Genomic DNA, 27513 nt, shown 5'->3' with positions numbered 1-27513 from the left:
AATAACAATAACTATTGATCCCTAAAGAGAAATTCACTTGTCTGGCATCTCATCAATATCTCCAGTTCATCACTTTAGTTGGGCAGAGAGTTGAGACCTCCCATGATGACTGATGGCAGAAAAGGCTTATATCTCCATTTCCAAGCCTTCACCTCTGCACCAGCACGGCAACCACGAAAACACCTCTCCATCTCAGCTGGAATAGGGTGGCATCCTCCAGATTTGCTCCGTTTCAATGAAAGAAGCTCTTCTCTTGAACAAACTCTCAAATCTGGAATCTGTAGCTGACAAAACATGATAAAAATACAACAAAAATAAAGATTCTGAGAAATTCAGAGCTGCCAGACTTTGCTGCTACCAGTTGAAGTGCATGTTCTACAATGCCAATTCTAGAATATAGAATATAGAAATACAGAATGCAATTCTATAATGCCCCCATTTCAGAGATTCTCCAATTTCAGAGTAGTTTTGATTCAACTTCTCTTTCATCTTTGTGTTCTGTAGCTCCACCTATTGGTGTTAGAGGATTGGGAGAGGGCTGGGCTCTCACTTTGAACACATCCCACTTCTCAGGAAGCAGGCCTTTGTTGAAGAGCACAGACGCCAAATAGGAGAAAATCAAGATGGCAGCAACAGCGGACAACATGGAGATGGTCTTAACCGGAGAGTACTGGACATATACACCATCCTCAAGAGTGCATCCTGGGAAGTGTATGACTGGTGCCAACCCTAGGGATGGGTCCCCACTGAGCAGCCTTAATGTAATTCCCACAAGCAAGCCCATAATAGCCCCGTAACCGTTGGAGATGTTCAAGAAAAGGACACAGACAAGTTGAGGGAAGACAATGACGTAGACTGCTTCACCACCCATGATCCAGAACAATATGATGCTCTTTTTCAGGTTGCTAAGTGATGTACCAACCAAGCCTGCTACCACGACAGAGGCACGAATCACCCACTGAATCTCTCTGTCTGATGCCTGTGGAGAGAGAGGAACAGATAAAGGGCAGATGATTTTAACTGTTCATTCAAATAGATCTTTTCCTAATTTTCACACCTTATTAGCAGATAGACAGTTAACAATGTATTCAACTGGTTTGCTATGATTGAACAAATTAAAATACATGCATGTTTCTACCTGAAGCCTCAGGAGACCCTTGTATATGTTGACACTGAAAACAGAGCTTGCAGAAAGCAAAACTGAGTCAACCGATGACATCACAGCAGCGGCTACGCATCCCATACCGATAATGGAAATGGAGGGTGGTGTGAGGTGCTGCAGGGCAATGGGAAGAACTAGAGCTGATTCCCCACGTTCATATGGAGATGGAGAACCATACGTAGTCAGGTTCCAGTCTGAGACACAGAGACAAAAGAAGGAAAGACTGGAAATCTGTTGCTATTGTTATATGGTTTTTAGCCACGCTACAGGTATGGTTCTAGGTGTGGCAGTACTGGCAGTGAATTCTTGTGGTAAATTAAGGTATACAGCAGGGATCCATTTTACCCTATATTATTCACCATCATATACTTTTAAGTTTCATGAGTTCGTCCTGTTTAGTTGTGCATTTAATTTGTATTTCATTGTTCAGATCATCTTCTACTTCCTGCTCTTGTGTGTTTTCCTGCTTGTTTCTTGTGCTCTGCCCTTATAGTTTTTACCTGACCCCTAATTGTTTCACCTGTTCCTGATTACCCTCACCACCCCAGTGTATTTAGTCTTTGTCTTTCCCTGTCTCTGTGTCATTTCCTCTTTGTCTATCTCTGTAAAACCTTTGTAAAACCAGTGTCAAACTTTTGTCAAGTCACCCATGTTTTCTCTTGAGGACTTATTTAAGAGTATACCTTTACACATCTTTACTGCCATGAGCTCAATGTCCACTTTCTCCTCTATAAACTAAAACAATCTGGAGGAACTAATTCAGTTCCTGTACTCTCGATCCTATCCCCACCAAACTGTTCAAAGCTGTCTCTCATTGCTTTATAGATGACATTGTAAACATTACCCCTTTCATTACCTCTCATCGGTACTTTCCCTGCTTCTCTAAAGTGTGCTGTAATTACACCCTAGCTGAGGAAAAACAACTGAGATCCTTCAATAGTTAACGACTACAGACCAATCTCAAATCTCTCTTTTAGTAGCAAGATACTTGATACGTTGTATACAATCAACTGGACAAATATCTCTCAACTCACAATATACTGTATAATAATAATAACAATAGTAATAGCAATAACTTTATTGATTCCCAAAGAGAAATTCACTTGTCTGGCATCTCATCTACCATTTACTAAAAATTAAAAAGTCTGATGGCTGTGGGTACAAAAGATCTTCTATATCTCTCCGTCCTGCAGCGAAGAGAGAGGAGCCGTCCACCACTGTTGTTTCTTTGGTCCATCAAGGTGTTGTGAAGTGGATGATCCGTGTTGTTTAGAATGGCCTCAACCTTCTTCACATGATTGAAGTCTCCTAATATTATTAAAAATGCCTCAGGATGTGTAGTCTGTATCCTGGCAACTATTTCATGGAGAACTTCACGTGGAACTTCAGCAGTTGCCTTGGTTGGGATGTACAAGTATTGTTATGATATGACTGAATTGTCTTGGTACATAGTGTGGTCGCATACCAACTGCCAACACATCTTCTCCTTGACAGTAATATGAGCAGGATTAAACCATCTCTGGTTCACAAATAAAGCCATACCCCCTCCTTTTTTCTTGCCACTAGCTTTAACACCTCTGTCTGACCATATGAGAGTGAAGCCAGGTAGAGCCACACTGGAGTCTGAGAGGTTTTGATTCAACCAGGTTTCAGCAACACACAGAAAACTGCACTCACGGTACACTTTCCGAGTCCTCACCAACATCTCTAGCTCATCACTTCTGCCGGGCAGTGAGTTGACAATTCCCGTAATGACTGATGGCAGAAAGGGCCTAAGTCTCCATTTTCAAGCCTTCACCTCTGCACCAGGCAACAGACTTCCTATCTCTTTTGTCCTCTTTTGACCTCAAACAGGTCCCTACCCCTCCCACACTTCCGAGTAAAAATGGACTTCATTTTTTTCCTCGGAACTGCCCCACAGCAAATCTGACCGTCACCCCCCTACATCTGTCAAATTACTTCTTTATCCAATTCTCTGTCTCTACACCGGAACTCCACCAAACGCCTCCACAAATGGACTCATATCGCCGAAACATCCGATCCCTTACACCAACCAGTTTTCAAATGAGGTCTTGGCTACCATGCCTCCTCATAAGGAATTCACCACACTCTCTAAACAAACTCTGCCCTCTAGTGTCCAAACCAGCTCGTAACACCCCCTCTAGTCCATGGCTCACTGAGGTCATCAGAGAGCAAAGGGCAGGGCTCAGGGCAGCAGAGAGAAAGTGGCATAAATCCATAGATTCCACTGACCTCAGTGACTACCATCAACAACTTGCACCTTTTTCCGCCAGTTCAAAAATTGCTTAGACTACTTATTATCAAAACAAGATATGTGGTGCCACTAATGCATGAAAAAGGTTTTCTACTTTTAACTCACTTCTCTATCCACCGCCTCCCCCAACCTCCACTCTGCTCACTCCAGACATGCTTGCAACATTCTTTACAAGGTTTCTACCATCAGAAATCAGTTCTCTGAGCCTGACCAACTCTGCCTGCAGCCACCAGCTAATAGCGTCTCACTCACCACATTCTCCCCTTGACTGAGGACTAAGTTTCCAAGCTTCTGCAAGACTCTCAGCCCACTACCTGTCCACTGGACCCAATACCATCAAACCTCCTACAGACCATTTCCCCCACACTTGCACCCCACCTCCTGCAGTCACGCACATTATCAACTCTTCACTGTCAGTGGGTGTGTTCCCCACTGCATTCAAGCAAGCTCAGGTCACCCCACAGCTCAAAAAACCCACCCTCAACCCAAACCAGGTCGAAAACTACAGACCTGTTTCACTTCTACCCTTCCTGTCAAAAATACTTCAGCGCGTCCTTGACTTCCTGTCCAAGCGCAATCTGTTGGAATCAAATCAGTCTGGCTTTAAGTGGAGCCACTCTACCGAAATGGCACTTACTGTCTGTAACAGAATTATTACGTCTGGCTAAACCTGCTGGACAGTCCTCAGATTTATTGCTGCTTGGTTTCTCAGGATTTGCCCTCAACTTGCTCCCAGTTGCCGCTCACATCAAATTCAAAACCCTGTTGCTCGCTTACAAAACAGCAACAAAAAACGGCTCCAGCCTACCTGAACACCCTCATCCAGGTCTATACTCCCTTACGCCAACTACGCTTTGCCAATGAAAGGTGCCTGGTACTCCCACCACAACAGGGCCCTAAGTCGCTAACTAGACTCTTCTCCTCTGTGGTACCCAGGTGGTGGAATGAGTTAACAAACTTCATTCGGTCTGCAGAGTCCCTTTCCACCTCTAAGAAAAAGCTAAAGACCCAGCTCTTTCATGAACACCTCTGCATTTAATGATATTGATGCCATTGATGATGATAACATTGAGGATGTGGTTTATGCTGACTAGGATTTTCATGATGATGATGATGACTTATACAGACCTTGTTTATGTTGCTGATAATAATGATGATGAAGATAATGATAATTATTATTATTATGAAAAAGACAAATGCCCTATACACTGCCCATTGGCACCAGTGTCCGATCGCTTTGAAGCTGTTTGTTGGCACTAAGTGCCTGTTTTGATCGTTGCTTGTGTTGTATTAACTGTGAGATGTACAGTACGTTGCTTTGGACAAAAGTGTCTGCTAAATGAAATTTTAACATTGTAATATGAAGAACGGATTCTTGACTCCTGGGTCACCTTGGGACCTGCTGCCACCACCTCAGCCGCCAAAGAAATGGACTGTTCCATGTTAGCTCCACTCCTGGCCAGAGGGAGCCCTTGACTACTGCCCGTTAGGGTAGTGGGAAGCTCCCTGCTTTTCCATCTCTGACTCTCCAGTTGACCAACAGGTTTTCCATCCTTGATTAAGAGGTCTTCCCCCCACTTGCTGCCCTGCATACATTCTCCACAGCTGTGTCCAAGCTGCTGCTCCTGTTCACTCATAACAACGGACCCCGTCTTCAAGACCTGGTTGTGTGCAGTTCATCCCTTGTAAACAGTGATCCAGCTCAGGCACCCGGGCCACTCTTCAAGGTATGTCACCTTCAAACCCCTTCATCCTTCTTCACTTATTATTGGTGATTCCATAGTTAGACACATTGGATCCAAAACTGCTACTTCATATGGCTTCCCTGGCTCAGCAGATCCCATCTCTGCTGAGTAAACATCCTTACATCATGAACGTTGTTATCCATGTTGGCACCACTAATACCTCCAATCACCAGTCAGAAACACTCAAATGGTCTTATAATTGTAGTCAAGGACTGCAAAAATGTGTTTTTATCTCAGGACCCATCCCCTCTTTTCATCAAGGTGAAGAGCATTTTAGCAGGCTGCACAGTCTCAACACTTGCCTTGAGTTGGTGTGCTCCTTACACTGCTTAGATTTAATTGACAACTTTAATCTTTTGTAACATGCTTAATTTTTTAACAGGCACTCACCTGAATCCACAAGGCACCAACGCCCTTGCAGCAAACATTTTACATCATGTCCATTGCTAGACACTTTACTAATCAATCATACCGCACACCTGGACACAGCACCGTTCACAGAACTGAGCTCTTCCTCACTACCAATTTAATTTTACATAAAACAGGAAGACACAAGACAGGAAGTCACAGCGAATAAAAGAGGAATAACTTAAAAACCAATGATTGAGTAAAAAGTAAAGGAGGATCAATTTTAACCAATAGTTGAATAAACTAGCAATAAATTAATAAATAAAATACCCAGAATAAAACCTAAAAAAGTAAAGTTACAAGAAAGCCTTTCGATAAAAATATGTCTTCGGTAGTGATTTAAATATTACAGTTATTCGGTTGCGAACTAACGTGCGTTACAATGTGTAACGAGGCAGTGGTAGAGCAGCAAGTCCGTGTTCTGTGAGGAAAATTACCAGTTTTTGTTAATGGAGTCTGGTGGCTTTGAAGAAAGCAATCTAACAGCTGTATGTGATGTAGCTAATGAGGATCTCCATCCTCAGTTCATAAAGGTAAAGGTGGTCTTTCCTCAGAACTCTCTTCTGTCCTGTTTATGGTTCACCAACATTATGCGGGGGGCTAGTAGTTGTAGACCAGCTCTACTTCTTCGCTTCAGACTCAGTGAAAGTGTTTGACTCAGTGTTTAGACTACAAACAAAGAGGCACAACAATATTACCTGTGGATGCAGCAGCTGCCCCAAGCAGTATGGGAGGTATTTCAAATACAAGGAAGATGAAAGCAGCAACTAGGCATGTCTTCTTGGCTATGGGTAAGGAAGAAGCTGACAGGGTCCTCTGGTGCAAGCACTGATATCCCATACTCCCCAGTGCCTGAAAGTCAAATGGTTTGTTGTTTAATTAGATGATATGTGTGGAATCCCCATTGGGGGTAGGCACATTAACATGTGTGTCTGCTATTGACCCTTAAATTGATTGAGGTCATATTATTGTTTCCTTACGAAAAATAAGAACTCATCAATCATGATCCAGGTCTTTTTTAGCTCTGGTGTACCGATCCAGGAAGCGTGTAAGGTGTTGTTCATCAATGTTTGGCTTATGTCCAAGGAGTGAGGGTTCATCAAAACAAAAGGAACACAGATCCACTGCAGAGATAAACACAAACGTCAATGATAAACAAACACAATTTTTAAGATTGTCTTTTGGAATATTTGATGATGAGTGTAGGGGTGTTCTTAAAACAAAAAGCCACTGCAAACTCACCAGGCCAAGGAACATGAGGACAAGCTGTATTATATCTGTGTAGGCCACAGAGTAAAGACCTCCTAGCAGTGTGTAGATAATGGCAACAGATGCAGAGATCCAGATGCACACAGTGTAGGGCAAATCCAAGACCACAGTCATGATTCCTCCTATGAAAGGCATTGAATCACTAAACATTTACAAATATTCTTTCTGTTAATATCACCAGTTCGTATTTTTTGTAGTCTTCTCAACACAATCCCAGCTAGCAGAGAACGTTCCCATGACATTGGCTAACATTACCTACAAGTTGTAATTACGTTTCAAAGAAAATGCTTTAATCTAATATTCAAATAACATTTTAAGGATGTTTATCATTTCAAATAAAGTTCTTGTAACATTAAAACTTAAACTAAAACATAACGTTTTAATTGCAACATTCTAAAGATATGTTCACATTTGCTTAATGTTACATAAAAGTAGAACATGCGTACTGCAACATTCTGAGGATCTTTTAGGATGTTAGTATCAGAACGTGATCTATTAAAACGTTCCTGAAATGTGATTTGAACATTCTCACCACAACTTTTGAAACTGTTTTCAGAGAACGTTCTTCTTCGATTAAAAGGAACATTCTGGGAACTAAAAAAAAAATCCTGCCCAAAACATGACCAGAACATTGCACGTAACATTCCCAGAACGTTCTGAGAACAAATAATTTCTAGCTGGGATGGTATGAGTTTGCTTTGAATTGTATTAAACAGATTAGGTAACAAGCAGTTGCAAAAACATGAACATGTGAAAGTAAAATGCTTACTTATCTGTACCTAAACCAATCAGTGTTGTGGGCATCACAATCAGATCAACACAAATGGAAACCAGGCTGAGTCCAGCTGTTAGTACTTTGCCGTACTTCATATGGAAAGAGTCCAGCATCGTCATGCAGTGTTTATCTCTCATTGGTTTGGCAAATACCATGCCAGCTTGATTTCAAAAGGAACAGAACACAAAACAATTTAAATAAGATCAATTGAGGTGTAGAGAAAAGCACTAATAAAAAGAGTAACAAAAGTAATGTAGAAGGCCATGGAATTGTCACATACAGCAACAAGTTGCATGGTTATATCTCTGTATTTCCTTTTTGAGGTCACCCAAATCCTTAATGCTATTTATTAAATTATTGTCAGTTACAACTGTCACTAAAAAGCAGGATGGATCAAATTTCCATTCCAAATATGTTGATTAATAGTTATATTCTATTATTCATTATATCTTAAAATTATATTATTATATTATTATATTATTAATAAAATGATTTATGTAAAACTTTAAAAACTTTATTTCTGTTATTCCCTTGTCATCAGTTTGGCATTTCATTTGTGTTGTGCTTACGGTTTGCATTTCATAGACATTTAAATTTAAAGATGCATTTGTTGAGTCACAAGATCTAACAGATTTTTTTAAAGAATCGTTACTAATGCCAGTTTGAATGTTTTCTCTAAACAAGTATAGTAAGTAACTATAGTGGCACATTTCAACTCCCATGAGGCAGCATAAATCAGGGATACATGGAATCATTTTTATGGCGTATGTTGTGTAGAGATAAAAATAGTGTTTACAAAACAGATGACTTATATAACACTCCCTCACTTCCCCTTGTATAAGTCTCTTTGAAAAACTAAATTGGACTACTGGAGGATAAAATCAGGAACAAAGATGTGAAGATTGGTTTTCTTTGTAGTATAGCTGATATATTGGAGGTCTTTCAACTTTCATAAACAGACGCCAATCAAGCAAATCATCTTGCTCATGCAAGCATACAGTATCCTGTCAGATGTAATGTAAAACTCTTACCAAGAACAAAAGAAGAGCTGTAAGCTATTAGCATCACCATCACCCAGGTTAGTCCCATGGAAGGCGTGTACATCATCTCAGCTGTACCAACAACGAGGCCTCCTCCGATCCATGTAGCTACAGGATAGAGAAACACACAGCACAGAATTCTTCTGACAACCAGCAACTATTCTTGAGAATAATTATGACACCAGGCATACTCTTTTTTCAAGGACGTGTCGCACAATTTACCTTCCTGATTAAACTCAGCCTCTCGCTGTCAAAGTTCTGCTCCACCGCTCACCTGCTCTCTCCCAGTAATTTTCCATTCACTCCACCTCTGCTCCACTCTGCCTATTGGCCATGCCAACCTCATCAGCCAACTTTGCTCAACTGTACGCTTTTCATCTGCAATTAAGCCAGTATATAGCCCCTCCTGCTCACTTTGGCCAGATTGTTTTTCACCTTCTCAGGTGAGACATCAGCCTTGACCATGAGTTCTGCCTCAACATTCCTGGTTTCTGTCTGCCTCTCCCATTGGCTTTTTGGTGTTCCCCTGCAACAACACTAGAGTGCGAGTGTTTCTGTCAACATACCTATAGTTTCGTGTGGCTCAGAGACCCAGTTGTCAAACTCGTCACTGTGCATGGTCCTGTGACCAATTACCTGCTGGCTTCCTGAACCTCCACCTGGCTTCAACTTACCTTTTGCCTGCTCCCTAGTGGATTGATTGTTCTACTGAGGCTTACGTGGTTCTAGACCCACTTCTCCCTTGACCACGTCTCCTGCCTGCTCCTCCCTGATACAGCTGGCCCTATGAACTGTTGTGTGAGTGTGTGTGCCACCACTTTACCACACTCACCTATCTCCCGGTTCAGCTAACCCACCCTAAGCGTCCGGGCCAATCCAGAGACCCATAGCAACTCTAAGCCTCTGTACCTCCTGAAGCTAAAAATAAAGGTTATTACCAATAATCCCTGTTTCCCAGTGAGCTGCTGATCTCTAGTGCTGCTTAATACACCTTTGACAGTGCATTAATGAAATCATCCAATCCTGCCATGACCCACAGCACCAACCAATACACTAACAGAAATAAGCCCTGTTAAACAAATGAATGTACAGTCTTAATCCACAAGCATGAAACCAAGGCACAAGAGTAACCTTGTAAATGAAACCTTACAACTAATTGTCTATCCCGATAAAGCTAAACTCAACCCTGGTTTTCAGGGGCTACTAATGAGAGGTACATATGCACCTTAACTTAGGTTAAAGCGGCTGTTGACATGCTCTTGCGAAAGCCCCTCCAACAACCTTCAGCCCACACAACTTTGATAAGCCCATGAATTCTCTGATGGGTGTAATCACAACTAGCCAGGCCTCCGAACTTTAGTATTTCCAGCAGGGTTGCAAGGCCAGCAGGGTTCACAGCTGCGGGCTTTGGAACAGGGCATCCAGAATAATCAGACAGGTGAGTAGTGCATTGTACAGTGTCTTTGGTATCCCCCCCCCAAAGGGCCAAAGAACCAGGGCAAGGATGGCTGTTGGACACTTCTCCCAGCAGCCCCTTAACTTTTGGGGAAAGGTAGTGGCCAAACTTACTCGAGGGTACAATCTTCAGTTCCCATGCTGGCTCCCAGTTTTCAAAGAGGCACAGGCACTTCTCTGAAGGGTGCCATCCACAAAGTAGCTCCAGAACAAATTTCTGAAATTCTTATCCTGACACATGCTAGCAGATGTGCTAAAGACATTCCACAGCAAATTTGGTTCACATTCATTGATTTCGAGGACACTTTCAATGTATCCATAGCTCTACATCACAGATACTAGTGGCAAGTTCTATAAGTTCAATGTTCTCCGATTCCTTTTTTTTCTAGCTCCACAAGTCTTCACGAGGTGCAGTTGGGCAGCACTGGCCACAGTGCAAGCCATTGGTAGGCAAATCCTCCCATAATTAGACGACTGGCTGATCCTTGCTTGACAAGACGGGGCATATCTGGCCAGAGGTAACTCATTGGCCTTGATGCCCTCATTTTGCAAAGTGGTAGTGACAGATGCTTTGAACTTGGCATGGAAAGCAGTTTGGCAGCACAGAGCAGTTAGAGGGCTGTGGACAACAGGGGAGATGACAGAGCACATACACTGGCTTGAGCTCTAGGTAAGGCTACATACCTGGTGCGCCATAATTTGCCATGGCATGTTCTTGTCAGGTCGACAACAAGTCGGCTGTCTAACATGTCAACCAGCAAGGGGGCAACATTTCGAATCTGTCAACACAAGTTGCATGACTGCTCCATCTATTGGCTTTCCCTTGCTTTTCCGGCCTCAAGACCATTTACTTGCCAGGACCACAGAATGTGGTGGCAGATTACCACCCTCAGGGGAATGAAACTTCATCCAGAAGTGCTAGAAGAAATACGGTGCAAACATAGCACAATAGAAGTGGACCTGTTTGCTTCAGAGTCCTCAAGAGGCGAGACATCATCTGGCATCCAAGCCCAGAGCACCTTTTTTTATTATATGAACTATCTCTTAGACATCACTTAACCAAACAAAAAAAAAAGCAAGCCTTGCGTAGCTTGGCTTCAACCTCTACAGTTCGTGTGGCCAGCAGGCTATAGCCTGTAACCTCTTTCATCTTCTTAAAGATCAGCTCTTCTTTTTGGATGCTTACAAAGTCATGGAAGAGCATTTATTTGTTTTACGCTCAGACGGGTTCAGAACCTGTGCTGCGTGTTTAGCGTATGGGTGTATTGTTACATGTTAAAATGCCAAGCGACTCTAAAATGAGTCATCACTGACTTCACCTCCTTAGACCCTGATTTGACTAACGCATCAAAATATTAATGCAATTGAAAAACGAATTTAAAAACTAACTTAATTTAAAAATGGCTAAAAAAGAGTAGTTCAAATAATTTATTTGGCAGTGTTCAGAATTAATTGGGAACTACAACGTATCTCATCTATCTACCAGTGTCTAACTTAACTAATAAGTGTCCATGTTTTTTCAAGTATTTACATCTTGTGCACATTAACAAAATAGTTAATAATCTTAATTGTCAAAGAAAAAAACGTGAAATTATTCTTGTTTAGATGCTAGAATCCGTTAATAATCATGGCTTTGTTCATTTTCCTGCAGTTTACATCCCAGAATTGTCACCTGTGCTCTCCTTACCTGTCATCGTGAAGATTCCCACCACCCAGCTGATGTTTCTATTTCCCAGCAGGGCCATATCCATTCCAGTGGCTGCACTTCTCTTTTGTTCCCTTTTGGACTTGAAAGAAGCCCAGATGCCGGTTCCCAGAACCAGCAGGTAAAAGGCTGCCATCACTATCACTCCTGGGACGTTGACAGCCATGATAGACTGGATGACTGGCTTCCGCACTAGCTGGTGTTTTAATGACTGTACAGTGACTGTAAAATGCCAGATAGGAAACAGGAAAAGCTCACACTCCTTTTTAACTTATACAGTTATGCCCTCTGGTGAAAATAGATGGTTTAACACTTGTGAAACTTCCATTTGGTGCATATTTCAGCGTAATTTAGTCAATCCTGAGTGGGCCCATTGCACAGAGAAGGCGAATTTTCACATCTTTCATAGTGAGGATACTTATCATTTCAAAGTTGTATCGAGTACATTATAAACTGTTGGAGTTTTTTTAACATGTATGCTGCGGTTTTTACTTTATTGTGCTTATAAATTGACCACTGTGCACCCCGCAGCTTCAACGTCAGATGAGGGAGACCCCGGTATGCCCCCGATCAATCTCAGATCCCATCGGCTAAAGTCTGATGACAATATAGCCCAGTGGTTCTCAAACTTGTTCTGTCAAGCCCCCCTTTGGAGAAAGAAAAATTTCAAGCCCCCCAACAAAATTGTCAAATGGGTCAAGTTAAACTTTTATTGAAAGAAAGTCAAGATCGTGACCATTCTTTTCACTTTTCTCTGAGTCATTTGCTGTGCAAAAAACCCCCAACTATTTCAATTGCTCCATCAGACTTTTTCAAATAGAAATATAATAAAATGTGCAATAACTTTTTCAGAACAATAACAATAAAGTTCAATCTGTGCTAAGAAAACCAGTGTTTCCGCTACATACATTTTGCAGTGGCGGCCCTGACACAGTGACAGGAGTCACAGGACATCAATCACACGTGAAGTCGTGGCAACCAAATATAAACAACAGCGGGACCAGTTTACTCCTCGCAGTGTTCTAACGGTAAAAGAGGGTCCGTCATCAGACGCTCTCTGTCCGCACACAATCATATGCAGTTCTGTTACGCAATCTAATCCAAACAATCATATTGTGCATCTCCGTACGTCCCTATTGTACATGCATTGATCGCTGCTTATAAAGCTTATAAAAAGGTGCAGATGTCATTTGGTAACAATCGATCGATCGTTTTGAACGCTACGTCATTAATAACGTCCCTCGTGCACACGCAGCTCACGTGCTGTTTTGAATTGCGAGAGAAAATATTTAACTTTTGTAACTGAATGAAACAGACTGTGATCAGTGATCAGATTAAAGTAGATTGTGAATTAAAACTTAATACAGTTAAGTACAGTTAGAGTGTGGAAGTCTACATGTGATGTGCTTCTCACAGGAATCATTAACATATGCGAGGGCAATGCGTTTGTGTACTGTGCCACCCGAAAATGAGTCCGGGTTGTCCGACGTCAAAACATAGTTCCGCCTGCTACATTTTCCAAACAAAAAAGAAAAACCACACAGGAGCGGTGGCGCCCCCCCCCCCCCCGACAATTTAAGAATCACTGATATAGCCTCTGTTGACATGGTGAACATGCCGGGGTAAACGTCGGGGTCCTACCTTTGCCAAAATTTCAACATCATGGTATAGATTTGTCAAAAGTAGAAATGAAGCTTTTTCAGGGTCTGTCCTCAAGAGGAGAAGAAAACTACTTTTAAAACGATCGTGTGCTGAATGGAGGTCGGATCGATCTTTTCTAATGCATTCGAGGAAGTCGGGAAGTCTAAACGCTGAACGGCTTTTATGACACCGCGTCAGGGAATTTATCTCAAGTTGAATTTTAGATCTACAGATTGCTAGCTGTTAGCATGCAGATGTCTGTTTATAGAGGTTAGTAAGAAGCTAAATCACAGTCAGATAACCGCTAATGGAAGCCTGGATGTCATTATGGCGCATTATGTTCCGCCTGCTTTTGCTCTTCACACGGACTGTTTTTCCTGCATAAGCCGCAGCCTGCTGATACGTGTTTGCTAAATACTACTCGGACTACAAATGGAAACCAGAACACTTGCCATCCCGGAAATCCACATCCCAATGTCTGTAAATAGTAGCCCCGATAGATACTTTCCCCCCCCCAATAGTTGTTGACAGGTGGGGGCGGGGCCGGGGCCCATATGGCTAAGGGTATACTTTACAGCGGTGTGCTTCACTGTATTGATGGTAACAGTTACTTCACTCCTAATTATTTTTTACTTATTATTTTCTTACCCTAGAATGATGAACATTTGTGACCGAACTCTTGATTTTTTTTATTTAACCATATCAACTGTGATGTAATATAAGGTGTAGGGAATTATGAGATGAGTGCAAAAAAGTCTAGCTTTAGAAGCTTTCTGCAAACTGCTTTATTTGTCCACTACGATAATTTCATAGTTGCCATACATCTCTCTTGTTGATCTATTAAAAGCAATGATGCACAAATTAACTCTGGGTAAAGGTTAACTTTATCCCACTTTTCCATACTTGATGGGGAAAGGGACCAGCATGGTCACAAAGTTTCTTTCTCTCATTGGCTGGGCAAACACCAAGCCACCTTGATTTTTAAAATGAAAGAATACATTACAGTTGTTACAAATGAATGGAGTGATAGGGGAAAACTTAATGTGAATGCAAGGTGTATAGATGACCTTCACAACAAGTTAGAGATTTGAATTTATTTAAGTTCAGGTTTGTTTCATTTTTCAGGGCAGAACACAATATGTCTCGGCAGGTTTAGTGTGAAATCAGAGAATTCTGCTAGTTTAAATATAACCTTAAATATCACCCTCTTTACCGAGACAGCTAAATCAAAGTATAGATGCTAACTTGTGCCAGTAGAATATTTTTGCCCACTTGTCAACCAAATTCCTTCATGTAAAATCAAATACCAATTCTACAAATTGATTAATAATTGTATTAAAAACAATTAACAAATAAGTTGATTGACACAACTTAAGCTTAACATTGATGAAATAGAAAGGAAGAAATTACCTGGACCTCCCTTTCAACAGTAAAAATCTCCTCACTTTCCCTTGTGAAGATTTACTTTTTGTCATGGCTGATCTCTTTAGCATGTGGTGACTCATTTTACAAATAGCTACCTTGTCTGTCTCATAAAACTAAATTGATTCTCTGCCAACAGGGAACACAACATCGTAGCCTCGTTCATTATTAATACTGTCTATAATTGCTTACCAATTTGAAGTACAAAGCTGTGTGCAAAAGTCATCACAATTGTCTGATTCACGTAGCTTCAAAATGAATGAATATCCTGCAAGAAACTGAGTGTTCAAACCACTATAGCAAATCTTTAATCAACTTAGGGTGGGATCATCTCATGATGGGGGGAAAGGAAAAAAAAAACAAACCTAATCAGCTGCTGAGGCTTACCAGATGGACAGGGAGGCTAGTGAAGGGGGGAGGGATCCACCAAAACAAACCAAAAATCACCCAGGCACACGTGACACACACGATGGTGAAGTAACACAAAATATACTAACTAATCTGCAGGTTACAAATTAAACAAACTATAAAAATTAACTGCCCAAACTGCCGGGTCAGCTGATGGTGACGTCACGTATAGTGGTGGTATTTACAGTCACTCGGTTGAATTTCACCTGTCAGAAATATTAGCATTAACAATCTAGCTGACAATGATGCGGTTGTGACCCACATTGATAGCTCTACATACCTCTCAGCAGCAGCAGACACACACACACACGTGAGAGGAGGGCAGGAGAGATAGACCCAGGTGGCTACCGGCATCTCACGTGAGACCACACTAGCATTAGCCAGCTACGAGCATGCACAATAACGAGAGATGAGAACACTCACCACAGTAGACTGGAGAGAGACACGCACGTGCCAGGGGCACACCAGTCGCTCTGTCGCAGCCAGAAGTGACACAGACGGGAGCGCAAAAGAAAGAGGCAGGGGGGGAGTCTCTGCTTAAATGCTTTCCCCCCAGTTCAATGATTGGCCACCAGTGGTGCTCCATTAATTGAAGCAGCACACTGCATAAAGAAATAAATATATTTCTATGCCGCTACATTCAGTAAGATAACACCTCCATATTTTGTGTGATCATGTTTCACTAAATTGAGGACATCATAAAGTTACAAACACTGGCGAAACTATCATATATGCAGACAATGCGACTGCATAGGGGCCCGCAAGCGCCCAGGGCACACACACACACCTTTTTTTTTGGTGTGTGTGTGTGTGTTACATCAACGTTATGGGCTGGTTATAGACATATGCCTAGTTTAAATAAAAAATAGAAGGAACTATTTAAATTTGTAGATGATCTCGGAGGATTGGGTTATGCTGGTGTTGTGCGCGTTTTGTTTTCGCGACGGAGGGGGGCGGCTGGAAATTTGAATAGTGGGCGGGGCTATGCAGATTCAGGAATTTTCAGGGAGGTAGAAGGAGGAGACACCTTGGGAGGATTTTTACAAGATAAGTAAACTTATTTTGCAGAAAAACACATCAGACACAATTTATTATTTCAAGCAAAGCATTTTATACGTCTTAAAACATGACTGGAGCTGGTCTTCATGCATACATACACACAATAAAACAGCTTGCGCTACAAATTGGTTTGGATGCCTCAGTCTAGGAGTTGTTTGGATTTAATTTCTCATTCTCATTCTGCTCTGCAGTGCCACCCATTGGTCTTAGAGGATTGGGAGAGGGCTGGGGCCTCACTTTGAACACATCCCACTTCTCAGGAAGCAGGCCTTTGTTGAAGAGCACAGACGCCAAATAGGAGAAAATCAAGATGGCAGCAACTGCAGACAACATGGAGATGGTCTTAACCGGAGAGTACTGGACATAAACACCATCCTCAAGAGTGCATCCTGGGAAGTGTACGACTGGTGCTAACCCTAGTGATGAGTCCCCACTGAGCAGTCTTAATGTAATTCCCACAAGCAAGCCCATAACAGCCCCGTAACCGTTGGAGATGTTGAAGAAGAGGACACAGACAAGTTGAGGGAAAACAACAACATATGCCACTTCAGCACCAAGGAACCAGAACATTATGATGCTGTTTTTCAGGGTGGTAAGCGATGTACCAACCACACCCACTACCACCACAGCAACACGGATTACCCATTGAATCTCTCTGTCTGATGCCTGTGGAAGACAGTAATAGAAAAGAACAGGTAATCAGCTACTTTGTTTCTCCATCAAGCCTCTTTATTCAATCTATATTTTCTGTTTGTGTGATGAAGCAAATTCAAACACCATGTGCATTTTCTAACCTGAGGTTTCAGGATGTTCTTGTACATGTTGGAACTAAAGACAGAAGCAGCAGAAAGCAAAGCTGAGTCAGCTGATGACATCACAGCGGCAGCCATACATCCAGTACCAATAATGGCGATGTAGGATGGTGTAAGGTGCTGCAGGGCAATGGGCATAGCTAGAGCTGCTTCTCCCCGGTCATATGGAGATGGAGAACCATAGGTAGTCAGGTTCCAGTCTGCAACAATGGTAGAGAAGAAGAAATGACTGAAAAATGGTAACATTATCTGTGTAAGTGACTTTATGTGGAGCATTCTTTATCAGGAGTGAACTTAGCAATGTGTATTGAGATATAAGGAGCCCAGTGGGCTCAGTGGACGTCCTCAACCTAGAAGTCATATAACCTTTCACAAAGTTGCTTTACTTGAGGCACATTGGTACCAATCTTGAATTCCATCAGCTTAGTCTGACAATGATGTAGCCTCTGGAGACAACGGTTAACATGCCAGGCATGTAACCAGCGGTTAGCAGAAATGAATTCCAGTCAAGACCTTTTACACTGCTGAATTGTTTTCAGAAAAATAACACGCTTTTCTTGTGATTTACTTGAAATTACATGTCTTGTCTTTGCTGAAATTTCAACATCATGATGCAGATTTGTAAAAAGTCAAAGTGAAGCTTTGTCAGGTCTGTCCTCAGGAGGAGAAGAAAACTACTTTTAAAATGCTCCTTTGTTGAACGGAGGGCGGAACGATCATGATGCATTCGAAGAAGACGGGAAATCTGAATGCTGAGTGGTTTTCGTGGATTAGTGTTATTATACGAGTTTAAATTGTTGTCCATCTACAGAAAGTCAGAGACCAGTAGTGACATCAGAGGTAGTAGTTCAGAGGCTTGCTCCAGGACCCTTCTACAGAGGTAATGGTGGCTGTTGAACACAGACATTGTTGCTGGACATTCCTCCATGTATGTTTATGTAAATCATAATGGGTTTTTTTCTCCATGGTAAGAATATAAAAAACAGTATCCACCGTGTTTACCTGTGGACGCAGCAGCTGCCCCAAACAGTATAGAAGGTATCCCAAATAGAAGTATGAGAAAAGCAGCAACAAGGCATGCGAGCTTGGCTGTGGATGGGGAAGAAGCTGATAAGGTTCTCTGGTGGAAGCACTGATATCCCTGGCTGCCCAGTGCCTTAAAAGTGAAACAGATAGTCGATTAATTTAATCAATAGTTTAGCATACCCCTAGGGTAAATGCAACAATATGTCCGCCCATTTAAATGAAATTTTACAACCACCGTTACTTTTATTTCATTTTAACATTTAAAATCATTGTCTTTCAAGTCATAGCCTTTTCCTACCAATGGCTCACTGTTTCAATATTTGTTCAATACAAACATTCTAAATATATCTATTAACACCAGAGTGAATTTCATTTAATTCTGTCTGTACTGTTGCCTACCTACCAAACATAAGAAACTATCAATCATTATCCAGGTCTTCTCCAGCCCCGGTGTACCAATCCAGGGTGCATGTAAGGTGTTGTTCATTAACGTCTGCCTTATATCCAAGGTGTAAGGGTTCAGCAAAACAAAAGGAAGGCAGACACACTGCAGAGATAAATTACAATTCAAATGATGAAAGGGATAGTTTGATTTTTTGGACACCAAGTTGTATGAAATACTTGCTAGTCGTGTAGTTCATGCAAAGCTATTAGCTTACTGACCGAGTCCCGTGGTCGGAGTTCTGGTCGGTTCCGAACGTTGATTAAGTAAAACCAAAAAGTCTTACCCAACAACACATTTTTTGGCACTATTTCCTCTCTTAAACAATCCAGTATTACTACGTGTGCTGTAGGCCGGTTTCGCAGCTAGGCCGACCTAGTAGCTGTTCCACGTTGATTTTAACTGATTCCCGTTAGAGTTGAAGTAAACATGTCGGACTATGAAAGTGATGAGGAAGATGTACCTTTGACAACAGATCCAACGGGATATCTGTATACTTGAATATACTGATGCTGGACTTTGTTAGATGGACATAGAACGGGCAGAGGGAGAAAGGAGAGAGAGAGAAGCTGTGCAAGCAGAAGATGGGCCCGCAGCTGCTGGAAGGAGAGACAGGCTGCACGGAAACTGGTGCTGCACATGTGGGAAGTGCATTTCAGCAAAGACAAGACTTGTCTCAGAGGAAGCCAGCGCATCTGCTTCTACTTGCATCACATATTTTCCTCTGTGACAACAAACGTCATCTCAAGTTACAAGTCCAGCGTGTCTCTTGGAAACAGCTGATGGATCACGTCACTTGAGAAACTGGCCTGTCGCAGGCGTAGTGATACTGGATTGTTCAAGAGAGAAAATAGTGCTAAAAAAAGGTGCAGTATATGAAATACTAGGATGTTGACAATGGACCACCATTGCCTGCATGTTGTTCTTGTAGGGTAAAACTTTTTGGTTTCATGACCCAGGAATCTCGCCAGAACTACTTAGTCTACGTTCTGAACCAGCCAGAACTCCGACCACGGGACTCAGTGAGTAGGCTAATAGCTTTGTATCTACTACACTACTAGCAAGTAGTTCATACAACTTGGTGTCCAAAAATCCAATTTTTAAAAGCGTAGTTCGAAGTGTTTGATGCCCTGTTTAAGAATGTTTTCTTCTGAAACATAAAGCCAGACACTATATAAAAAGAGAACTATAGCAAACTCACCAACCCAAGGAAAACGAGGACAAGCTGTATAATATCTGTGTAGGCCACAGAGTAGAGACCTCCCAGCAGTGTGTAGGTAATGGCAACAGCAGCAGAGATCCAGATGCACATAGTGTAGGACAAATCCAGGACCACAGTCATGGTTCCTCCTGTCAGACCCATTGTATGAGTGAAATTTTACAGACTTTCTTTGACTGTCACCATTTGATATTTATTATACTGCATTGTATGTAGAATCTAAACAATGCAGGGAGGGTTTACATTCATTTACATTTTTATTTAAAATATTAGTATTTCGGAGGAATCTAGGGATAGTTACTACAAAGTGAACGATATATGAATTTAGATAAATACAAAATAAAATAAAACTTAAAACACTGTACCTAAACCAATTAGTGTTGCTGCTACCCAGACCAAATCAACAATAAGTGAAGCCAGGCACATTCCAGCTGTAAGTACTTTTCCATATTTGATAAGGAAAGGGTCCAGCATCGTCACAAAGTTTCTTTCTCTCATTGGCTTGGCGAACACCAAGCCACCTTGATTTTAAAAGGGGGGGGGGGGGGGGGGGGACAGAATTTAAAAGTTAGGTGAACATATCAGTTAGATCAGTATATTTTGCAAGCTGACATGCATTGGATATTCCTAAGTAAGACAGATAAAGGATGCTAATATGCGCCAACAGAATATTTTTGTAAAATCAAGTAACAATTCTTACAATTGATTAAATAGTCGAGTTCTAAAATACATCTTTGGAGTTCACATATTTTACTGTCTTAAAATGATGCGCCACAAGTGCAATTTCCACTGCACAGACACATCTCAAACTGACAGAACATGTAAATACACATTTTAAAAATCCCCTTATTTATCATGGTCTAATAGCTTGTTACTCATGCAGACATACATGCATTATCTTGATAGATTCCATTTTTTAAAACCCTTACCAATTATAAAAGCTGTGCTGTACCCCATTATTATCAGAATTGTCCAGGAAAGTCCCATAGATGGTGTGTACGTCATCTCCGTTGTGCCAAGGATGAAGCCTCCTCCGACCCATGTAGCTTCAGGATGGATGAACACAGAAAGACATTTAAGGGGAATACACTAAAGGATTACGTGGCTCTTGCACCTGCTGAACCTGTGCAAATGACACAAAAAGACTCAGCCTAATTCTCTATGCACACGTAGAGGGTTAAATACACCCCAAAGTGTGCTGCAGAGCAAACAGCGTCTCTCTGCTCCGGTGCCGTTTGCGCGTATTTAAATTAGTCATTATGCAGACATTCAGGGAAATTTTGGTCCCACGCAAAAAGCGTTTAATTCACAAACGGCAAAATTTGTTTGTAATGTTATTTCTAGTTGAAAACAATAACTGTATAACTTGTATACTGTCGTTTTATAAAGTTTGAATGTTTCATATTATTTTGTAATTATTATATTATATTATATTATATTATAATGTGATGATTTCACTTCCTGCTTGTCACTTCTTGTTAATGGCTACCGTGGTACATGAGACAGACATGACGTGCATGCTCCAATCCATTTCCATCCGCTAAGAAGCGTCATAGAGCTATTGCTGTACGTTTGTATATTTAATGTTAAAGATATTTAAAGCATATATTGGTAATTATTTTGCCCCAAAAAAACCGACTACTTTTCTCAGCTGAGCTGGGTCTCTCACCTGTCATTGTAAAGATTCCCACCACCCAGCTGATGTTTCTATTTCCCAGCAGGGCCATATCCACTCCAGTGGCTGCACTTCTCTTTTGTTCCCTTTTGGACTTGAAGGAAGCCCAGATGCCGGTTCCCAGAACCAGCAGGTAAAAGAACACCATCACTATCACTCCTGGGATGTTGACCGCCATGATCGACTGGATGACTGGCCTCGTCACGAGCTGATGTTCAAATGACGGAGGGACTAAATGGTTAAGTATTTTGTAAAGTGAAAACATGGCAGAGGGCGGAGAGCAGAGGAGAGACGCCCTTGTGAAACACACACATGTGCACATGTGTGTGTTTACATTGCAGATTGATCTCCTGATTGTGTTGCACAGAAAATTAAACACAGACACACACACACACACACACACACACTTTTTGTGATGAAAACTCAGCCAGCAAGAGCCTTTCGTAAGTTTGCTGCTTTTCTACAATTTATTCAGGATAAAAAGCCTTACATCCTCCACTCGTCTACCTGCATGGTAGGCAAATTGCTGGAGTTCAAGTGAACACCCAACAGTTAAGTGAATAAAGTTTTGTGCAACCGGCCTATAATCGTTAAATTGATCCTTTGGAAACAAAGTGGAAGATTTCCAGATAGCAGAATAACGTTACAGAGGGATGACATCTTGAAGATATGGTGGAGGACACTGCTCAACTGGTCAGCGTATCGGAGTGTGTTCCCACGATTTTGACATAGACGAGGAACCTTCCTTATGACACGTTTTAAATGCTCTCTAACACATTACGGAGAGATGATGATGCCGCAGTCAGAGGACATTGATTAAGGATGGAAATGGTTTGTGCCAGTTCGTCTAAGTCAGAGCAGACAGTTTATGTTTATTGTTTTATATGACAATATTATATGGTGTTTACTGTCACTTACTGCAAGTGGACAAAGGGAAAGAAGTAACTCTGTAGATAATCCTGTTGACAGAGTATGTATTATCGTGATGTCGCCAGGTAAATTGGCTGAAAAGAGTCACCAACCCTACAACCTGTACCACATGCATTAAAAATCAAAGACAAATCATTCATATATATATTAAAAAGAAAAGGAGACAAAATTCCGCCCTGGCAAACACCATTGGTCACATGGAAGGGAACAGATGTTACATTCCCCCATCTCACTCTCATTGCCTGATGTGAGTACCAATAAGCCAAGATTCTAATTGAAAAACCAGGGACACCATTTTTAGAAAATTTTAAAAATAATGTCTTATGATTAACACAATCGAATGCTTTAGAAGCATCAATGAAGCAAATGAACATTGTGGAATTTTTATATTTATCTAAAATTTCCTTTAGTGCAGAAATACATAAATCTATGCCATGCTTTCGTTTAAAACCAAATTGGTTGTCAGTAGACTGGACGTACTTCTCAAGTCTACGCAGTAGAACTGTCTCCAGCACTTTGGACATGACACTGGCCAGAGCTATCAGCCTGTAATTATCTGAGCTGTTCAGCTTCTCCACTTTATCTTTGATAACTGGTACTAGCACAACAGAGAGCACAGAATCAGGTAAACTCCATGAACAAAAAAAACTGTGTAGCATATAGCAACCAGAGGGCACAGTTTCTTACTGGCAGGTTTAATATGTTCAGCTGTAATTTTATCCAAACCACAGCCCTTATTATCTCTGAACTTCAATATTGCTTCATGGACTTCAGCAGAAGTGACAATAACATCATCAACAAACTCTACATTATCCACTACAAACAGATTACTTTTTACAGTTTAACAGTTCATAATATTGTTTCCGCCATAACTAAAATTGATTAGTTGATTCATCCGCCCCATGAAAGTCCCTATGTATAGAATTTAAGACTTCCAGGACTTGTTTAGCCAGGAACGTCTCCTGGACACACAAAATGTCACATCTCTCCATCAATTTGTCCACAACAACACGGCGTGATTTATCAGTTTCACTGTGGCCAACACGCAGCCCACGCGCATTGTAAGACACGACACAGATGTTCATAGGGAGATTAATTCGTATCACAGCAGCTACTTTACAGACTCAGTTTCCCTCTTCTAATGCCTTTTTCTGTTCACATGCTTTTAAAGACATAGTTCTCACCTGCAGAGCCTGCAAGTGATTGTGAGGCACTTCTAAGCAATACAAAGTCAAAAGAGATCAATGAGTTGTTTTCCCTCTGGGTTTGGCAGAACTTTGGCTTTTTCTCCTTATGTTGAGTAATATGTGGTTCACATGTCAAAGATGCCGTGCAATGCTCTCATGATTTATAGACCTATACCTTACTTAACCTTAATTAACACGTGACCTGAAACGACCCACCACCTGCTCCTATGGATAGTGGCAAAGGGTGTTTACAGGTAAATATTGTTATTTACTAAAATGACTAAATAGTCAGGCAAGTAAAAACTATCAGTATCCAATTTTTACAGAGCTATACCTTAGTATAACAAGCATTTCACAAAATAAATCATAAATCGTGAGTGTGTTTAAGTAAGAATTGTGTGCTATGCTCTAAATTTTGAGACGTTTATATTTGTAGTCACAGACGTGTCAAATGTCCAAAAAATCCAAACTGTTAATATAATTATAATGAATAAACTGAAGATAATCTTTTTCTCTTCAAATATATTCCCTTTGTAACCATGACAATATCATTCCATCATACAGTTTGCATGCTACTTTTCTCAGCTGAGCTGGGTCTCTCACCTGTCATCGTGAAGATTCCCACCACCCAGCTGATGTTTCTATTTCCCAGCAGGGCCATATCCATTCCAGTGGCTGCACTTCTCTTTTGTTCCCTTTTGGACTTGAAGGAAGCCCAGATGCCGGTTCCCAGAACCAGCAGGTAAAAGAACACCATCACTATCACTCCTGGGATGTTGACAGCCATGATAGACTGTATGACTGGCCTCGTCACGAGCTGGTGTTCAAATGACGGAGGGACTAAATGGTTAAGTATTCTGTAAAGTGAAACATGGCAGAGGGCGGAGAGCAGAGGAGAGACGCCCTCTTGTGAAATACATACTATATGCACGGCACAACAACACCAGGAAGGAAGATTAATATACAACAAGTGGAGAATGGACAGAATGACGGGTGCTATCAATGAGTACTATGAGATAGAGAGAGGGCAGACACCAAATGTTCGCTTTTTAGCAAGGGCTTGGAATTCTCAAAAGACCACTTTGCGCACTGGCGACAAAGTTGTTGGCTCTGGCCATGCATCTGGAAGGAAACCATACGTCTCAGAGGATTCTGAGAAAGAACTGGCAGTCTCATCAAGCTCCTTTCCAAAGAGGTGTCCGCCTCAACAAAAGAGATGTCTAAGAAATTGCATTTAGTTATGTAAAGGCCACTAAAGGCTTCTCTGAAGTAAAAGGCACTGCTGGGTATTACTGGTTTCATTCTTTTTGAAATGGAATCCAGACATCAGCATTAAGAAGCCAGAGGCTCTTTCAGCATCAAAAGCGGCAGGGCGGAATTCTGAGGTGATAGGAAAGTGGTTTCAACAATATGATGTCCTATCACAACTTTGGAATTATGATGAGTCTGGCCTGCAAGCCTAGGGTTGCCCAACGCATGTGGTTGGGCAGGTTGGCCAGCCCTGTGTAGAGGCTGTTATGATCTTTTAGGATTGACCTAAATGCAGGACACAGTGGAGTTTTGGAGAAGAAAAGAGTTTGAATGATGCTCCGAGCAGAATGAGTGGCCTGATGGCTGGGAAGGGAGTCCGGGGGGCAGCAGGAGAGGGTGAGGCGAGTGGTGAAGCTGAGGTGTCTTGAGGGAAAGCAGGGCTGGCAGAACAGGCGAAGGTGATCCTGAGGCAGAGAAAAAACAAGTAAGTAACTAATAAGGCAAAAATAAGGTTCACTTTTTAGCTAAATACAAAATGATGCCGAGAGCGTGGCTACCACTGAAGGTTGAACGACAATCTGGCGATGAGTGACTGAAGAACCAGGGTTGAAATACTGCAGGCTTGATGAATTGATGAGAGGAAGGTGTGCAGACTGGGAGGAGTGATGAGCCGATTGAGAGCAGGTGTGCAGGAGGAGCAGAGCTGGGAGTCAGGGAAGTGGGGAAGCCACGCCCATGCCAGGTACATACACAACCAGACACAGAGACAACAAGGGACAGACAGGGGAACACTGGGAAAACAAGGAGAGGGAAAACACAGAGGAACACTCGGAGATAAGCTGTGGCACTACCACAGCCATAACAGAGGCAAGTGCTAGGGAGAAAGGAGAGACCACAGTCCTTGCAGCTTTCGATATAACAGGAACATTTAGTCGCACAATAGTCATATTTAAAGGGAAGCGATGAAGGAGTGACTTTATGGTTGCCCAGAGCATGTTTACAGAGCAGCTGCCAAGAGATGATCGAAAGCCCTGTGTCCTCCTGTTGGATGGCCACAGTAGCCATGTGTATAATTTGGACTATATGCAACTGATGAAAGCCAAAATGTGCATGTGATGGCCTATCCATCTCACACCACACATGCCCTCCAGCCTGCTGACAAAGCACTTTGCAAACGTTCTTAACACAATTGGTATGAAAAGGGGCAGAAGTGGACAAGGAGGCTGGCAGAACAGAGGCTACCTCAAACAGAGTTCTCTAAGTTTTGCCAGGCCTGGCAGAAGACTGCAACAGTTGAAAATGCCTAGGCAGGACTCAGGGGAACAAGGATGTTCCCTGTTGACAAGAACATCATCCCTGATGATGTGCATGCACCAAGCATCCTGACAGAGAGGGCCATGCTACCCACAACAACTGAGCTGCCCATGGGAGTGGATACTCCAATCTTGACTTTCAGTAAAAATATGGTCTCTGAAACAGTGTTGATTGTCACATCTGAGGAGGATATTGAGAGATCCTTATTCCATGTCTTCAACCTGTCTTCTCTTCTGATGCCCGTTCCTGGGGGTACTGGGATCATTTTGCATTTTAACAAACGTATTGCTTGTGGGTATGTTATTTGTCATGAACAAATGTGTCCATTCTATATATACAATTGTTTGTGGGCATGTCCGTGTGCTGTCCGGTGGGCCGTCATGTTAGGTGTCCTGTAATTGTAATATTTGTTGTGTTTTTTTAAGTACCTGCCTTTGGACCACGGATGAAATTTAGCTACTGTGCTAATTCCGGCATATTTACTTTGAAGCATATTGCTGATAGGCTGATTAATGTTCACTGTCCTAATTCAATAAATACATAAATAAATAAATAAACCCTGAGGGAGAAGCCTCAAACCATTAGGAGGATGAACATCGCTCAACTTTCAGATCTTCTGTGGAGGTCAGCACAAATCCGGTCCCATTCAATGACCTAACACCTATTCCAAAACGGGAAAGGAGCGTAAAAACAAAGGCAAACCCCCCTCCTACCATTTAACAAGCACAGACCACATCACACTTTTTAAATCTGCGAATACTCCAACTGCATACTTCTTGTTGTCAAAAGAACTGGTGGTTTCTTCAATTAATTCCATTAGTGCCATTGATGTGGATCTGTTTGTTCTGAAACCGTATTGACTGTCAACCAACAACTTGTGTTTCTCAATGAAATTATCTATCCTACTGACAAATAGTTTTTCTAATATTTTAGAGAATTGAGATAGTAAGGATACTGGCCTGTAGTTAGTGAATTGTTTTCTGTCTCCAGCTTTGTATAGTTGAATGACCTTAGCAGTTTTCATTCTACATGGAAATAAACCTGGTGTGAATGACAAATTACAAATACAAGTTAATGGTTTCACAATGTCATCAATTACCTTCTTAATTAAAGACATGTCTATGTCGTTCCAATCGGTGGACATTGTGTTCTTACAGTTACCAACAATGTTGGTACTTTGCATGTACTTTTCAAACATTGAGCTGGGGTTGATGTCTAAAAAATCCTCAGCCTTCCACCCTCCCTCTTCCGGCTGTGGATTATTGATTTGCTCTGCCAGCCCAGACTCAAAAA

At 41.7% G+C, this 27513-nt stretch overlaps 2 protein-coding genes across 2 annotated transcripts; both read right to left on the bottom strand.

Annotated features, from left to right (window-relative positions):
• Window positions 1–311: 311 nt before the first annotated feature.
• LOC138588637 (high-affinity choline transporter 1-like) lies at window positions 312–12000 on the bottom strand. Its single transcript, XM_069658866.1, has 8 exons — window positions 11817–12000; window positions 8666–8782; window positions 7639–7794; window positions 6833–6981; window positions 6571–6714; window positions 6289–6442; window positions 1139–1356; window positions 312–979 (listed from the first exon to the last, which is right to left on the bottom strand). The coding sequence occupies exons 1-8, from the start codon at window positions 11998–12000 to the stop codon at window positions 458–460; spliced, it is 1644 nt and encodes a 547-aa protein (XP_069514967.1). The 3' UTR covers window positions 312–457.
• A 4508-nt stretch (window positions 12001–16508) lies between these two features.
• Window positions 16509–24445, bottom strand: LOC138588638 (high-affinity choline transporter 1-like). The gene is made up of 8 exons (XM_069658867.1): window positions 24259–24445; window positions 20793–20909; window positions 20229–20384; window positions 19846–19994; window positions 18606–18749; window positions 18179–18332; window positions 17159–17376; window positions 16509–17030 (listed from the first exon to the last, which is right to left on the bottom strand). The coding sequence occupies exons 1-8, from the start codon at window positions 24440–24442 to the stop codon at window positions 16509–16511; spliced, it is 1644 nt and encodes a 547-aa protein (XP_069514968.1). The 5' UTR covers window positions 24443–24445.
• Between the last annotated feature and the right edge of the window lie 3068 nt (window positions 24446–27513).

Source organism: Semicossyphus pulcher, unplaced genomic scaffold (genome assembly GCF_022749685.1).
Source record: "Semicossyphus pulcher isolate SPU_LCO1_2020_fin unplaced genomic scaffold, fSemPul1.0.p SCAF_12, whole genome shotgun sequence".
In the NCBI taxonomy this organism is placed as follows: Eukaryota; Metazoa; Chordata; class Actinopteri; order Labriformes; family Labridae; genus Semicossyphus; species Semicossyphus pulcher.
The sequence above is the reverse complement of the archived record's forward strand: the minus strand, read 5'-3'. Positions and strand labels throughout refer to the sequence as shown.